Source organism: Coccidioides immitis (assembly GCF_000149335.2).
Source record: "Coccidioides immitis RS genomic scaffold supercont3.5, whole genome shotgun sequence".
NCBI lineage: Eukaryota > Fungi > Ascomycota > Eurotiomycetes > Onygenales > Onygenaceae > Coccidioides > Coccidioides immitis.
This window is the reverse complement of record NW_004504307.1, coordinates 678,883-694,600: the sequence shown is the minus strand read 5'-3', so window position 1 is coordinate 694,600 and position 15,718 is coordinate 678,883. Positions and strand designations below refer to the sequence as shown.

The window sequence follows — 15,718 nt, the reverse complement described above, 5'->3', positions numbered from 1 at the left end:
AGCCAGGCGAACTACAACCTGCGACCCGTCAACCGCCTCTTAACTCGCTACGATGGAATGAGATAACGACACCGAGGAGATTGGCCCCGGCACGCCTGATTTCCTGATTTCCCCCTTCCCCCAAAGCTACTGCGTACTTGGAACTAAGCATTAACTATACCACTGCGTACTCCATGCAGCGGTGCTGATCTCCCAGCGAGGCGCCCGCTGATATCAGCCAAGTCAAGGCCGACGCCGTCAGTCCCCAACTCCACCGTGCGGATTCGCGATCCACGGACTATTGTGGCTGGTGTCACTTTCATCTTTCCGCCGAAGCGTCCAATCGCGCTGCACTCTTGCGCTGGCTGTCGGTAGGGCTGTCGACGGGAGTTCTCCGCGCCTCCGATGCTGCAAACTCCATTTGTTGTACCGAGTTACGGAGCACACTTGGAGTTGGAGAGGACACCACAAAAAAAAAAAAAAAAAAAAAAAAAAAAAAAAAAAAAAAAAAAAAAAGGGAAAGAAAAAGGAAAAAAAAAGGGAAAATTCTTTTGTTGAGCTACTTGTCGTTCGGTCCATGTCTCTTTGAAACGCTCCTGGCGACAAGTTCGCCGTCGCTGAAACAGCACGGAGTCGGTCACCAAAGCAGGAGTTTTGCAGATCGTGATATCGAACTGACCGCTGATCGAAGCGACGTCAGTGGTTCGACCAGACTCCTGCGGGATGGGATGGTTGGCCCACGAGATAAGTCATGCGCACTACAGAAATATACCCAAAAAAAAAAAGAAAAGAAAAGAAAGGAAAAAGAGAGAGAGAATACCTACTGCCATTCACTTCCCCAAATGCCCGAACCATCTCACCTGCGTGTTTGTAGCGGAGAGGGCGATACATATGCTGGAATCACCGCTTGCAAACATACTACGGAGTACATGCTTTTTACTTACATGGGAAAAAAAAGAAAATAAGAAGATAACACCTGAAAGATCAATTTGGAATGGGTACTCATCGCCATACTCTGTAGTATTACCTGTAATGTCAAGAAATTCACGTTTGCTGCAAGGTTGCAAGATGGGCTCCAGAATGAAAGGATCAGAGAGTATGCAGATGCGCTGTGTGAAAGGAATAACTAAGGTCAAGGGTTGGCCAGCTAGTTCGTCACAGTTGTCCTGCGATCGTCGCATATTGACTGAAAGAAAAAAAAGTAAAAAAAAGGAAAAAAATAAAAAAAAAGGTGGGAGGCACAAGCCACGCCTGCGCCACAACCGGGAGACCTTGCGACAAAACGTAACTCAAACAGGCAATCGCAGGCAGGGTTGCAGCCACACATATGAGATAAGCATTTCCGAGGCAGATTTCACTCACTCACTTGCTGATTCCGCGGTGTCCAGCGAGTTCGCAAGCTTAGAGAGAGAACTTCCCAGAGGACACAGCGCCAATTGTGTGCCTGCAGAGCCCGAGCTGCCTGCTGTTCAACCCCCATCCGACGCCTCCCCAATTCCCTCCATCTCCCGGCAGCCATGGGCTCCGCGTGGAAATGGACCAAGATGATCACGGTGTAAGCTGCCAGCATCCGTTTCCCTCCTTCTCCCTCCCCAAAACTCGAGCTACCGCGTCGCTAACGTCAGAACCACCCCCCAGTGGAGCCGTCGTTTGTGTTGGCGGCCCGATGTTCGTGAACTACGTGCGGCCCACGGAAGAGGAGCTGTTCCAGGTAACTAGCCTTGTCGACACCCACTTCGCTCGCAATGCAAGGACATCAGATATGCGAAACACCGAAAGAGAATATGAAAAAGAAAAATGAAAAAAAATGAAAATGAAAAAGGAATAGGCCTGGACGCGCGCTAATCTTACCCTATTAACCACGCAGAGATTCAACCCCGAGCTTCAAAAACGTAACCTCGCAAACCGCGACAAGAGACAGCAAGAGTTCGACGAATTCGTCACCAAGCTGAAAGAATACTCCAAGTCCGACAAGCCCAGTATGTCCCAAAGAAAATAAAAGCTCTTACATTCGTCTTTTTTTTTAAAAAAAAAAAAGTTAAATACCCCCCAAACTAACGAATATTCTCCCTTTGTCCCAGTCTGGGTCGTCGCCAAAGAAGCCGAAGAGCTCCAGAAGAAACAGCAACGAGAGGCTGCCCTTGCCGCGAAGAAAGCAGCCGCCGAAACTCCCACGGACAAGCCAACGCAATAATAATAAAAAGAGGGCTCGCTCCGCGCAAAACACCTTTTACCGTCGGATAATTTTAGAACCCCCCCCCCGGGGCTCCTCCCTCCTCTATATACGCCGAAAGGGGTATGATCGTATGACTCAAAGGGGGATTTAAATAAACGCTCTCTCCCCACCCATTTGTGCGCTAAGAGTTGGTAGAGTTAGAATCGGGATATGAATGAAGCGCGAACTTGTATATTACCACATGCCGCTTGGCGCTCCACGCCTTGGGTGTGTTTCTGAACAATCAAACCAAAAAGAAAGGAAAAGAAAGCCATTGGACGGGGCGTCTGGCGTATTTTGAAATAAGCATAACAAGAGAGGTGGAGAACAATTCTACTCCACAAGCCATTGACAAAAGATTTAGTGTTGGAATGTATGTGAATGTGTGTGTACGATATGTTTGGCAGCTTGCTTACTTACAATACCAGAGGGCCCCGGGAGGGGGGGGGAGGGGAGGAAACGGGCGTGATACTCTTTATAAGCTGGAAATCAACTCAAAAGTTGCGTAAACACTCTACTCGCCATACGCCTTGATTACACCATTGGTAAAGAGCAGCGTCCAGGGAGGTGGACAAGAGCCAATACATATACAGGACAGAAACATCAGCACTGAGAACACACGAATGCCAGAAAAAAAAAAAAAAAAAAAAAAGGAAAAAAAAGGCATTAAGTGGATATATTTAATCCCATATACTCGGCAGACTTGCGAGGACGAAAAAAAAAAGAGAAAGAGAAATATCAGATCCCACAAAACCCCAGCCCCGTTTCCCAAAATATACCTTGTAAAAAGCAGCATAAGCACAGGCAACAATGACAATACGATGCGCCACAGGGAGAAAAAAAAAAAAGAAGGTAGGCAACATGTTCGTTACATATTCACAGCAAAATATTAACTTTCTAAGATACCATCCACCACGCCCCACCAAGAATGCCGATGAGGACCACGCTTGTCAGGAATCCAGCACCAACTCTATCGCCGGTGGTGATATCACTAAGCTCGAACGTGGGGTCGCTTCCAGTGCCAGCGGACGGGTTTCCTCTGCTGATACCCGTGGAATTGTCTGCCGGGCCTGCAACAAGGTCGATGAGGTTCGACTGGATGATCTCCAACGCGGCCATCTGCTCTCCAACGCCGGTAGAGCCATCGTAAGCCTCACCCTTGGTCCAGCGCAGACCACACGCGTTGTCAGGGCCACTACATTGCAATGCCGCTGCTGTGGCGGATGCTTGCAGCTTCGGTAGCAGTCTGTCACGCGTATACGGCGCGAGCTTGATCGTCATTGCCATCCATCGGGAAAGGTAGGCTTTGAAAGACCGTTGGTCGATGTTACACTTTCCGTTGCCCTCGCAAGCCACTTCGGTCATAACATCTGGTGGATCCTTGGAGAAGAAAATGCCAGCTGCATCGATGAGACCATTAAGTCGTTTTTCCCAAATATCAGCTCCCTTCGTCTGTTCAATGAGGTGGAGTGTGTCAGCCTGGAAACGGTAAAAAAAAGCAGAGCTTCCTGTAATACGGAAAAGAAAGAAAAGAAAAACATACAAAATTATACAACGCGGCGGCTCCTCCCATTAGGACACCGTTATTGTAGGTCCATTGGATGTGGGAGAGCTCAGAACAATTCTTGACCACGTCCGACCCGTCAAACACCTGGGAAGTAGGGCTGATCAGTCCGATAGCAGTCATCCAGTCCCAATGCTTCTCTGCTAATTCGACATAAGTTTCGTTCTTGGTGTATAGTGCGAGCCGCGCGGCCAGATTGATGAAACAGCCGTTGGAGATAGAGTTTTTGTAGTTATAACCCTTGTTAAACGAAAAAATCTGCCATCTTAAGCCACCTCCGCAGGTCTCGTCGTCCCAACGGGGCACCTGAGAATGCAGGACAGCCTGGGCGAGCTCGAGCCACTGTGGTTTGTCATCCGGAGGGTTGGGGAATTTGTTCTCGGCGGCACTCATGGCGGCCATGCCCCAAAATGCCTGGTCGTCATTTCCGAGCGTCGAGGTTTGATTAAGAGGCATATAGTTGTTTTCCTTCCCAACTTGGTGAAGCATAGCTTGGGTTGTGATATCGTTATACTGATCATCGCCCGTATAGTACCAGTAATCAATCAAGGCACTGAACATAGCTCCAGCCTCCCACCAGTAGTAGGGATCGGGCAAGTTGCCGGGAACGTCGCCTGGTTTGTATCCAGTATAGTATTTTACCATTCCGCCCGCAATCTGCTTTGCTGCACTCTTAATCGAGCCTGCAGCGGGCAGTAGTTAGAAGACCCATCCAGATGATATAGTAGAAAACGGTCAATAGCTTACCTGGGCTGCCAAGGTCCAGCGGAATGGCCGCATGAACCGCTTGGACTCCCAATAACACCGTTAAGAAAAGCGCCGAACATGATGGGCCTGGCTGATTGGAGAAAAGCGAAGGTAGTATCATCCTCGCGGCTGCGTGTAAGGTGCGTTGGCACGGTTGAAGGCCACCAGGGCGAGTCAGTATCCGAACGTTCAAGATCTTGCGTCGTCTTCAATTTTTCCAACCATGTACTGTGAGTAACGGGGCGAGGAGTAGTTATAGGGAACACGATCGTCGTTCGTATTTAAGATCGAATGGACGCCCGGAGGGCGGCGGAATGGAGGACAAAGGAGGTCTCCGGGAAAAGCGAGCGAGGATCTAGAAGGGCATACGGTCGAAAATCAGAGAAGCAGTGATAATTCGCCGTGATCTGTCTTCAAAACCTGTTGAAAAGTTGTGGGGAAACAAGGCGATCAGGGGGGGATTGGGAGTGAGGGGGCCGGAGACGGTGGAAACGGACTCGAGAGGAGAAAACCGACGGAGCAAACTAAACGAGTGAATAGCGAGAGAGGAGAGCAGGCTGCGATTCTCACGGCATCCAGGAGTTGACGATGTGATGCGGAATGATGGTTGAGGATTAAGAATCTTCAGCAGCAAGCAGCATGATGGCTGGATTCACCCGCTGGCGTTGTCTTGCCAAGAAAGGAAATCTGTGACCAAATGACTAAGTACGGCCGTTACAAGATTTCGAGGCGGCGAGACAGAACCGACAGCCAGCCGACGGGGCCAGCCGTGTATTCCACCTGAAAGTAAATTACATAGCGCCCGCCGAGACGATCGCTCGCGTCATGTATTGTGGCAGTGCGTCATCCCTTTCTCCACTCCGCCTGGGGGTGGTGAAACACGCAGCGACCAGACACCGCCGGCCGTCCGTCAGGGACAGGCTGAGGAGACAAACGGGCCTCGCACACGGGCACGGAGCACGGAGCAGCGAGATACTTGTCATAAAACAAACTGACCTCGAATTGGAAAACACTCATGATAAGCTGCAGTAACTAAATGACACGGCAAGTTCTGGTAACTATCAGGGTACCTCCCGCAGGAGGCTAAAATTGACGTCAAGGAACAAATCAACCCTCCGCCTGCGAAATCTAAGATCGAAATGAACAATTTGGACCAAAGACACGACGCGATGCTTCGGTTAATAACCATTTTTTGATCTCGCGAGCCTGATTCAACCGTCCAGTGACAGGAAAATCTCTCCGGCGTCGTCACATCCCCTGGCAAACGCAACGACCTCTTGGCGCACACGCAACACCCTGTTGGTCGCCAACATGAGGACGTGGAGGAGTCCCTGGGTCGCAACGATCCGACTGCTCGAACCTGAGGGCACAAGAGTGGAAAAGGAAACCTCTCCATCTTCACAGTCTCCATCTGAAGCATCACCACTCGTGTCCGCAATTCGAACTTTTACGTATTCGAGAAAATTCAGACTCTGTTGATCGAGATTGCTGAGAAACCACTCTGGCTCCGCGGGCCTATCCCTGGCCGTTGCTGGGGTGCTCATTCTATTGATTGGCCCACCATGGGCGTCTCCAGCAAAGCTTTCCATATTGATGTCAGCGAACACATTCATGTCGAGGTCCTCGTCCTGGAGAGAAAGGCCATGCAAAGCATTCCGCATCACCCCGAGGCCAGCGAGTGGACTCGCGCTAGTTAGTCGGCCTCTGCGGCCACTGGCTGAATGGGGAACCAGGGAATCTTTGCCAGAGCGGAATGTGGAATTCATACCGCTAATTCCAGAGTGCCCGACGGCGACAGACGAGCCTCGATGTGAACTGTGCACCGATGCAGTGATATTCCAGGGCATTTGCGAAGACATGTCATCTTGAAGCGCTGGGGGTGCGTGTCGGCCCATTTCGATATCCTACTATTATGAGTGTCTACTCATCGCAGCCATGAAAAGAAGCAATAACCGCAGCCTTTGGACTTACGTCAAATTGCACGACACCGCGTTCAACGCTTGCCTCGCGACTAGGTTCACCTCCGACCTTGTGTCGCACATTTCTTTCAAAGTCATCCGAATCGCTGTCACTTGCTGCATTGTGATTGCGTTTACGTCGAGTGCCTTTGATCTCGGTTCCCGTCAACGCACTCAGCAGTCGACTACCACAAAAAGTGTCTAATGGGTGAGGAACCTGAGACATTCCCAGTCCTAAACCGACCGCTGCGATTCCCGCTTCCAGAACACAGAATGCAGCGTTCTTCTTTGCAATTGTAACCAATTTATTGGTCTCCTTTACCTTGCCAGCAGCCTCCATGTTCTGGGCGTATTCGAAATTCCACTGGGCTAAGTCAGAATTCATGAGTTCTGGGTAGTCGTCTACTTCCATATTTCTAAAGCGTCTCTTCTTCAACGGCATTCTTGTTTCCTGCTGACTGAGACGATTTTCGTTTGCTGTTGAGGGCTCGAAGCCTATGCGCCAAGGGCGATTGGATGGTGATTCGGCAAGGGTTAACGTCGCCTCCCGGTCCTGTAGGTCTCTCATATCCTCGTTGATAGGCAAATCTTCGAACTGCAACAATGTTAGTGAAAATATATTTGAGCCGGACATAATTGCTCTTGGTCCCGAATTACCTGAAAGCCTTCTTGGTTGGCTCCGGCCATTTCAACATCGAAATTGTGCTCCTCAATGTCATCAACGATCATGTGGTCCGCATCTCCTTTCACAGGCAATTCAATTATATTCCCTTCAACATCAAATTCAAAGCCCGGCTCTAGTAACACGCCTTCTTCGGCCCCTAGATAAGCTGGAAGCTCCACCTGAGGTCCCTTACTTGCGCTGTCCATCTCACTTGGTAGCCCAAAGCCGCCAATGACACTGGGTCCAGCCTGTGAAGATGAGAGATCCAGTTGATGCTGTTTTTGAAAATAGAGACTCGATTTGTTTGACTGCTCCAGGCAGCTCGAGAGGAAGTCCGACGTCTTTCGAGGAGTCTCTAGTACGTCTGCGATCTCCAAGGCTGAAAGATCGAGATTCAAGCCGGGAAGCATAAGCCTCGGAACGAACGTCGGATCTTCGGGCAGGACAAGCTGGTCTTGCCTAATGCCCTGTCAGCGATCTAATTCACAGCACGGATTTCCAGGCTTACCTAGCTTTCCCTGCATCCGGATCCAGTCCACCACGGTGGACGGCCTTCAGCATCATCGTCATTCGGTCTCTGACGACCTGCGCATCCATGAGCATATAACCGCACTGTTGATTATAGACCTTCGAAACGCCATAGCTGCAGGATATCCACCTCAAGTCAGCTTCACAGCATAGTGATATATGTTTTACCCAGGGATGCAAAGGTTTAATACAGCAAGTTCCCCTGCAATCTTAAAGCCATTGGTGCCTCAGGGTGTATAATCATCGCACATGTCTTAGGCACGTCCACATCAAGGATTGCTTTACGGTTTATTTTTCTAGCTGACGATTTAGATCCGAGGGTTGCGACGAGCCTAAACGGAATTCGATATCTGTATCAACACATGATATCAAAACAGCTTATATTCCGACTATATTAAACCGCGAAAACGTGATGGGGGGACTGAATTGGGGGGGGGGAAGGGCTCACCAGATTGTAGCAACCCCATGCTCGCGCGAAGTCAGGACTATATCCGTTTTAGTTCCTGTTAGCTACGATTCTCTCCTTGCTGGTAGAAAGAAAGCTCTCCATGTCTAAAATACAGATGGGTATCTTTTCTCAAAAGACAGCTCACCCTCATGACTATAGAACATCTTTCTCCCCCTCGCCACTCTCAAATTGCTGATAAAACGATGTAAATCTTAAAGTGATAGTTATCTCTTGGATATATTATTTATATAAATGTAGAAAAGCCATATAAGAGGGTTAGTGTTATATTGTCCCGACGGAACCGTCGCTGAGGGGAGAGGATGCGGTTCAGCTGAGGTGAGGCATTGTGTGGATGACGCGAGGAGGAGAGCGTGTGAGTCTCGTGAGCGCGGTGGAGCACGCACACCGAAAAGGGAAGGGGAGAGAGGAATTGGAGGCCCGATCAGGTGAGAGTCACGGGGATGTCGGTAAGGCTCAAGCATCCAGGATGTCCTGAGAGATAGCGGAGGAGGATGGGTGGAGCTGGTAGATACACTAGATCTTCCGTAGTGGATAGGCGGGAGATGATGTTCAGTGAAAAGGCTTTGAAGTAGGGCAAACCCGAATGCAAGGCTCCTAGGTGTCGCCAGAACATATCCGCATGTTCAACTGATTAAATTCACTCGATATAGCTCTGTTTATTAGCTCTGTATGCAAAATTTCAGGTACATATTTTGACAAGAGAGACAGCTGAAAGCAAGTCTTAGTCGTACCCAATATGAATCTCGCCGAGAAGATAACATTGGACACATGTCTAGCCTGCATCACAAAACCGATAGTACAATAATAAAAACTCCAGGGGTATGTGCCCATATGCGCACAAGACAAATAGAAAAGGGGCGCCAAAGATAAAGTGCAGAAACCAAAAGAAATCTTGAAAGTCTAGTGCCAACGATTTATATCAACTTATTGAAAAGGCAGAATACACGGGAAACCATCTACTTCTCTTCGGGAATGCCCTCAAACTCCGAGTAACCGAGTGACAAGTTCATGTTTTCTACCAGGAAACGTTAGTGCAAGTCCGTCTTTCGCCACAGTAAATATAGAAAGTAGAATAAACTTACGAAGACACTGGGTCGCGGCTCCCTTCAGGAGGTTATCGATCGTTGCGCATACAACAACTCTCTTGCCGCTCGAATGGACGGCAAATCCCCCAATTTCAACATGGTGACGACCGGCGATATCCTTAACAACAGGTGCCTCCCCAACCACCTTGACCAGTTTTTCGCCTGCGTATCGGTCCTGGTAGAGGTTGCGAATGTCACGCGAAGTCATTGATTCCTTCAGTGGCATACTGATGGTTTGCTATGGGCAGATAAGTCAGCAAGAACCTGAAAAATAAACAAGGTAAAATACGTACATGGATACCCTGGAACCAAACAGCAACATGAGGAATGAATGCAACATCAACACCGAGCTGTGTGCTAACTTCCCGCTCATGGATATGATCTGTCAAGCTGTACGGGATTATATTATTGGTTAAGTTCGCCACATCGTTCTTTGGGCTAGGCTTGGTTCCAGCTCCAGAATATCCAGAGACACCGAAAACCGTTGGCTGGCCAGCTAGGAAGGGCACCAATGGCGCAATACCCAGCTGAGCGGCAGTTGCATAGCATCCTGGGTTTGCAATCCTCTTGGCTTGCGCAATGGAGCCTCTGTTGACCAACTCCGGAAGTCCATATGTCCAGGTACTATCGAACCGATAATCCGCGCTAAGATCTATAATCACCGCCTTCTCTTTATCGACCTCGTTGATAGCATCGACGTATGGTTTGCACACAAGGTTTGGGAGCGCCATGACCCAGCAGTCCACGGTACCCTGCTCTGCCATGCGTTTGACATCGTCGGGGCTGAGCTCTTCATACGTAATGGGTCGCTTGTCATAGCCCTGAAGAGGCTTTCCGGCTAATTCACGGGAAGACACGTGCCGGAGATCCATGTATGGGTGGTTGTTGAGAAGGTTGATGAGAGCCTGACCAGTGTAGCCACGAGCACCAATAAGAGCTACTCGGGATGGCTGAGTATTGGAAGCGTTCTTTTTTCCAAGGGGAGGATTTGGGTTTGTCGTGGTATAGCTCCGAATTGACTGAGTATTGGCTCGAAACTTTTGGCTCCCGAACGCGCGAAGAGCACTCGTATTGGCACTAGTTGAGAACGTTCGTTTCTGCTGAGCAGCAGCCAACTTCGCACCACCGCCGGCGGACGTTGGGAGTTTGGGTTCAAGGTTGATATCCCCAAACATGTCGCTTCCACGCTTGCTGAATTCATGGACCAACTCCCCTACTTCTTCTGGGCTGTTGACGCCGGACCAGAACAAAACCTCCCCATCACGGTTAAGGCTACCCTGGGCCTTATCAAAGAACCAGGTCAAATTCTCATCGTCTTCTTTCACGGTCCAAACCAACTTAGGGAAATCTTTTTGGATGCTGGAAAACACATTATCGGCGACATTAGTGAGCCAGCCAGCCTTGGTAATAGTAAGCGTTGATAGACGAGCAAAAGAAGAGCCCTTCTTCGGAGGCAAGATGACTGCTAGAGCGTCCATAGGCTCGTCGAAATAAGCCTTGAACTCAAGGCCTCGCAGAGCTTGGATGTATCTGTCAACGGTTGCCTTGGCGTCCAAGCCCTCGCGATCACGAACGAGGGCATTTCGTAGGGTATGTAGATCCTCAAAGTCGTCAATAGACGACTTGATATGGAGCTTGTTTCCTCTTCTGATCAAAGTACCAGCTCCTGAATCCGTGAATAGCTCCTTTTGAAGGTCTGCAGGGTGGATAATGGCGACACTCGATGTGCGCGGAAGGTCGTTGAGCAGCTCCTTCATCTCTTTGATCTTCAGTCTCGTGCCATGGCGAACCCACCATAATTTCATCAAATCGTCGTATTCCTCATCCAAATTGATAGCAGAGATCTTTTCGCCAGTATCACCGTTGAAGAGCCCGCCTTTCTCGGCTAAGTACACGATCTTCAATGGCTGAAGAGCTCGAGCCAATTCACCAGCAGCAACGTCGGCATTGACATTGAGAACCTGACCGTCCGGAGTCTCCGCCATAGAAGTCAGGATTGGGAGGCATCCGGCTTTGATAGCCCCCTCAATTGGCTTCTTGTTCACACCATTGATCTTTCCAACCAGGTTGTACTTCTCCTTGTCCAGATAATCCGCCGAAAACACGCCAGTGGTTAACGGTCTTGCCCTCACGCCCAGACGCTCCAATTCTTCCACCAGTTTTAGATTCTCCTCCAAAAAGAGTGACCTGGCCAAGGCCAGAGTCTTCCCATCCGTAACCCGAATTCCATCTTCGAACTGCGGCTCAACGCCCGCAGCTTCAAGCAGCTTGTTCAGCTGTGGGCCCGCACCGTGCACGACGATAGGATAGAGGCCGACATGGTTCAGGAATGCAAGGGCAGAGGATAAAGTTTGCAGATGCTCGGTTATAATCGCACCGCCGACCTTGATGACCGCGAATTGCTGGGATGAAACAGACGTGAAATGAGACAGGTACTGCTGCACCTCCCGCTTCGAGCCAATGTTGCTTAAGAGCTGGACAACGGTGGAACGCGTGGAAAGGTAGGGTGCTGAACCTGGGGCGTAACCTCGTCGTTGAGATCCCAGGCAGGGGACCGTGGCAGACAATTTGATCAGAGGAGTAGCGACGCCGAGCCTCGCGGTTCGGACGCCTCCCCGCACAAGGAGACGAGCAGGAAGCATTTTCTCAGCCCACATGCGGCAGCTCTGTCAACTAAATGAGAGACCTCCTGATCATGTACAGCCCGTGAGGATTCGATTGTGTTTGAAAAGTAAGGCAACCCCGAGAGTACTATTGACGCATGCGGGAATGCTCGTGAAAAAAAGAAAATTTGCGCGAGTTCGTGACTAAGGTGGTTGTGACTAGACTCGTCAAACTTTGGTAACTCCATACTGTGCTGCCATGAAATCGATTTTAAGCGGCCTAGCCAGCAACCTTACTACTATTATTATCTTAACTTTTCTCTTTAAAGCAGCAATAACTAGTGAAAAAAAAAAAATTGTCATCTGCGGCCAGAGCTACCGCTGCATCGACGAGTGTGCTGCTACTGGATGAACTATCTGGCCTTCTTTCGACGGAATCAACCATTGACATCCCGAAACATGATAACAATGGCATACTTTGGTGAATGGAGCACACAATGAAAGCTAATGAGTCATTAAAACAAGTCCTATAGCAGAAGCATCGCAAACCGACAGTTACAATCACCAGAGTATCATTTACAAGGCCCATTTCCCCAACAAGCTAGACCCGTGATCGAGGAACTAAAGCAAAAACACCAGAGGATTCGTAGCTCAATTATAAAGGGGCAGAAAAGGGACCGGAAAGATGAGAGCGCAAGAGAGGACAAGAGGGAGCGGGGGTAACCGCGCACGCACTGAAGGTCGACAGGCACCGTAGCTAAGAGCAGATTTTTTGAAATCTTTATGTAAATCGTAACGGTGGGGTTTTATTGAAGCGCGGTGAGAAGGGAAGAGCAGGGTAAGATACGGGAAACTCATTTCCCCTTGGTCGCAACGACTAAAATCACAGTTAGCAAACGTTGTAACTGGAGGAAAAAAAATTGGTGACATAAACGTCTTGAGGGAGCGTACCAGCTGGGACAATAATGACTACCAGCAGGAGGATGATTCCGACAATCAAACATATCCGCATCTTGAAGTCTTTCCACCACATCTGCTTACGGACCCGGTTGGCACCGCGGCGGAAGCCCTGAGCGGAAACAGCGAGATTGTCCGTCTTGTCCTGAAGCGAATCCAAACGTTCGCCACGCTGTGAGACTTTGTTGATATTTTCTCGCATCACTCCGACGGTATCATCGATTTGCTGAAGGAAAAGAGACATGTCAGCATCGTCACGGGCAACAGCACTGAAATTTCGTTGCTAGAGTTAAAATCTAACCGGAACCGCATTTCGCGTTTTCCGTTGATCATTGTCCGAAATTGCAGAGAATTATTGCGAGATATCCGGCGTGGCCCGACCCATCAAAGTTGGGATTTCGAACAAAGCTATGGACTCAAAAGAGCAGATCTTGAAAAATGGGGGCCGACATACCGCTTGCAACGCAGCAGTTCTCTGGTTCCCGCTTGTTCCTCCTCCATTTTGGTTGGAATTCGATGGGATATAGGGATCGTAGGGCTGGTCACGGTCAGCCATGGTGAGAGACGAAAAGATAGCGAGTTAAGACGCAGGTGGCGGACGCAAAAGCGAAGGTGTGATGCGAACGGAAAAAACTCGAGTGCTTGAGGGACGACGTTCGCGGTCGAATATCGCCGGCCAGATGCAAAAGATGGCAGAGGGTGTCGTGGTGGCAGGGAGTAGAGATGGCGCTGGACGGGTGGGCGGCGGCGGCGGTGGTGATGAAAGTTGAAGTGATGATGATGATGATGATGATGATGATGATGATGATGATGATGATGAAAGGGAGGCTGAGAGCGAATTAACCGATTCTGGTAGATGCGATACGTAACTCTCATTTCTGGAAGGGGCTTGGCATACCCAGCCATACCGGAAAAATGAGCTTTTCGGGCAACCGTCGGAAAACGTTTATCTGACGCGACCTGTTGAACCACGGGTCGCAAGCTTGAAACCATAGATCAACCATATATTTACAATGCACATATAAAGGGTCTGAAATGTATAGAATTTGGAATGTATATATTTTTAAACTTGAGGGTTTTGAACCTGATTTGGAAGCTTTTCAATTACTAGGAACTAACTAAGTATTACAAACCACCTGCACAACCTGAATTGTAATGAATTTTTTTTTTTTTTTTTTTTTAAATTTGAGCCTCCCTGGTTGGAGTCTCTGATTCAGGAACAGGGTGTAAAACCAGTGCAGAAGAATTGTCAGGGTAAGCCCATTTGGACTGCTTGATTGTACTTTTAAGCAAATTAGCTTCACTGCCTCTAGTTAAAGACAGACCTGATGCAGAGATATTTGGCTGCAACTGAATGAAGGGAGAAGGCATGATTGGAGTGGGGGAGAGAGAGAGAGAAGTAGATACAGCAGAGAGCAGGGCAGCAGTAAATTAGCCTATTTTAACTACTGATTTATAGATGGTTTCTTCTGTCTTTTGCTTTTTCTGTCATCAAATATCAAAGTCAGTTTAATTCATCCTGACATTGCATCAAGTATACTGACTGCAGAAGATAAACAATTGGACTTTAAGTTCTGGTGAATGTTAGTCAAGATTCTTTCAATATTCTATATATATAACTACATTAGCATGAGTTGAATGTATGATATCCAATCAGTTCAATCTATCTTGACAGAGTGAAATGTATGCTCTGCAAGCTCTTTTTATTTAGCTTGAATGGACATGAGCTTTTCTAACACTGTCAAAGTGGCAGCACCAACTTCAGTATTGAAGAAGAGAAAAGAGAGGAATTTGTCAGTTTAAACTAATAAGAGTGCTATTTTGACAAGCAATTCACTGAGACCAGTGGCCTGTTCTGCCATACTGGCTTTTAATTTCTCTTGAAGTGTTGTGTTCTTAAGCCTGAGAAAATTATCATAATCAGACAGTAATGCTGCCACTTTCTTCTGCAGCTCTGAAGAGACAGAAGTACAGGCTTTTTTATCTTCTGCACAATTGGTGCAGGCCTTTGTGGTTTCTTGCTTGCAGGAACAAGACTTTTTAATGTGTACTGTATACACAAATGTTAAACAGTGGCTACAGAGTATATTATTCATTATAGTGAACTCTTCTTTAACAGTTGAGAGCTTTTGCTCTGACTTCTTCTTTGTGGACATTGAAGAGTGCTCATCCTGAGCTGCTGCTAATTTATGTGTTTGCAGAGCCATTTTTTACTATTTCTGCATATATTATTCTTCAGTTTGCTGCAGTTCCTTATTTCATTCTGAAATCCACCACTTACCTTGATATTGAAATAGGGGGAGAGAGGTGACAAGAAATATAATGAGCTCAAGAGAAGGAAAGAAAGAAAAGAAGAGAAGAAGAGAGAGATTTTGTGTGGAAAGAGATTATTATATTTAGTATGTCTGCTTGATTGTTTTGGATTTCCTAATTGGAATATATCTATTTATACATTACTAAGTGCTAACTCATTTTGCTTAGAGCTCCTATAGCTGATTATAGTAAATGATAAAGAGATATATATTGAATATAGTGAAATTCAGCTCTTGCAAGCATTGATATAACAGAGCATTGTATTGAAGTCTAGATATCAAATCCTGAAATCTATTTTGAAGCACAAACTAACAGCCAATTTTAATCTGAGAAGACATCTTTTCATGTATTCAACTAGAATCTGCATCTCTTTTGGGGCATGTAACCAGTTGTGGCTGGTGTGGGTCTCTTTAAACAGGCAGGCTGATTTGTTGCAGTCTTAAAATAATTCTCTGTAATGTTCTGCAAAGAATTCTGATTCTCCTTATCTGAATTGTTATTCTCTGGCTCCCACAGAGCTTGCACTGCCTGAGCTGGATGTGAATCAGGTTCCCTGGACAGCATACTAGATATCAACTGGACTGCATTCAGAATTTCTGGCAAAGTCTCAACATGGACAGTCTTTGGCTTTCTTGA

The 15,718-nt window shown here is 47.9% G+C and overlaps 6 protein-coding genes across 6 annotated transcripts; 1 reads left to right on the top strand and 5 right to left on the bottom strand.

The window, feature by feature from the left end:
• The first annotated feature begins 1,364 nt into the window (after positions 1 to 1,364).
• On the top strand, positions 1,365 to 3,642 carry CIMG_10084 (assembly factor CBP4). Its single transcript, XM_001239061.2, has 4 exons — positions 1,365 to 1,534; positions 1,618 to 1,690; positions 1,847 to 1,958; positions 2,061 to 3,642. The coding sequence occupies exons 1-4, from the start codon at positions 1,497 to 1,499 to the stop codon at positions 2,171 to 2,173; spliced, it is 336 nt and encodes a 111-aa protein (XP_001239062.1). The 5' UTR covers positions 1,365 to 1,496; the 3' UTR covers positions 2,174 to 3,642.
• CIMG_10083 (glycosyl hydrolase family 76 protein) lies at positions 1,767 to 5,092 on the bottom strand. The gene is made up of 3 exons (XM_001239060.2): positions 4,506 to 5,092; positions 3,738 to 4,441; positions 1,767 to 3,646 (listed from the first exon to the last, which is right to left on the bottom strand). The coding sequence occupies exons 1-3, from the start codon at positions 4,624 to 4,626 to the stop codon at positions 3,092 to 3,094; spliced, it is 1,380 nt and encodes a 459-aa protein (XP_001239061.1). The 5' UTR covers positions 4,627 to 5,092; the 3' UTR covers positions 1,767 to 3,091.
• Positions 5,093 to 5,716: 624 nt separating this feature from the next.
• On the bottom strand, positions 5,717 to 7,724 carry CIMG_10082 (Rad21/Rec8 N terminal domain-containing protein; the record flags this gene model as incomplete). The annotated part of the gene is made up of 4 exons (XM_001239059.2): positions 5,717 to 6,409; positions 6,477 to 7,058; positions 7,121 to 7,586; positions 7,636 to 7,724. The coding sequence occupies 4 exons, from the start codon at positions 7,722 to 7,724 to the stop codon at positions 5,717 to 5,719; spliced, it is 1,830 nt and encodes a 609-aa protein (XP_001239060.2).
• Positions 7,725 to 8,796: 1,072 nt separating this feature from the next.
• On the bottom strand, positions 8,797 to 11,988 carry CIMG_10081 (N-acetyl-gamma-glutamyl-phosphate reductase). The gene is made up of 3 exons (XM_001239058.2): positions 9,503 to 11,988; positions 9,207 to 9,447; positions 8,797 to 9,139 (listed from the first exon to the last, which is right to left on the bottom strand). The coding sequence occupies exons 1-3, from the start codon at positions 11,864 to 11,866 to the stop codon at positions 9,081 to 9,083; spliced, it is 2,664 nt and encodes an 887-aa protein (XP_001239059.2). The 5' UTR covers positions 11,867 to 11,988; the 3' UTR covers positions 8,797 to 9,080.
• Positions 11,989 to 12,285: 297 nt separating this feature from the next.
• CIMG_10080 (synaptobrevin) lies at positions 12,286 to 13,578 on the bottom strand. Its single transcript, XM_001239057.2, has 3 exons — positions 13,224 to 13,578; positions 12,764 to 12,995; positions 12,286 to 12,689 (listed from the first exon to the last, which is right to left on the bottom strand). Exons 1-3 carry the CDS (start codon positions 13,323 to 13,325, stop codon positions 12,667 to 12,669), a joined length of 357 nt encoding a protein of 118 aa, XP_001239058.1. The 5' UTR covers positions 13,326 to 13,578; the 3' UTR covers positions 12,286 to 12,666.
• Positions 13,579 to 14,368: 790 nt separating this feature from the next.
• CIMG_13539 (uncharacterized protein) lies at positions 14,369 to 14,976 on the bottom strand (the record flags this gene model as incomplete). Its single annotated transcript, XM_001239056.1, has 2 exons — positions 14,369 to 14,376; positions 14,634 to 14,976. 2 exons carry the CDS (start codon positions 14,974 to 14,976, stop codon positions 14,369 to 14,371), a joined length of 351 nt encoding a protein of 116 aa, XP_001239057.1.
• Positions 14,977 to 15,718: the final 742 nt, after the last annotated feature.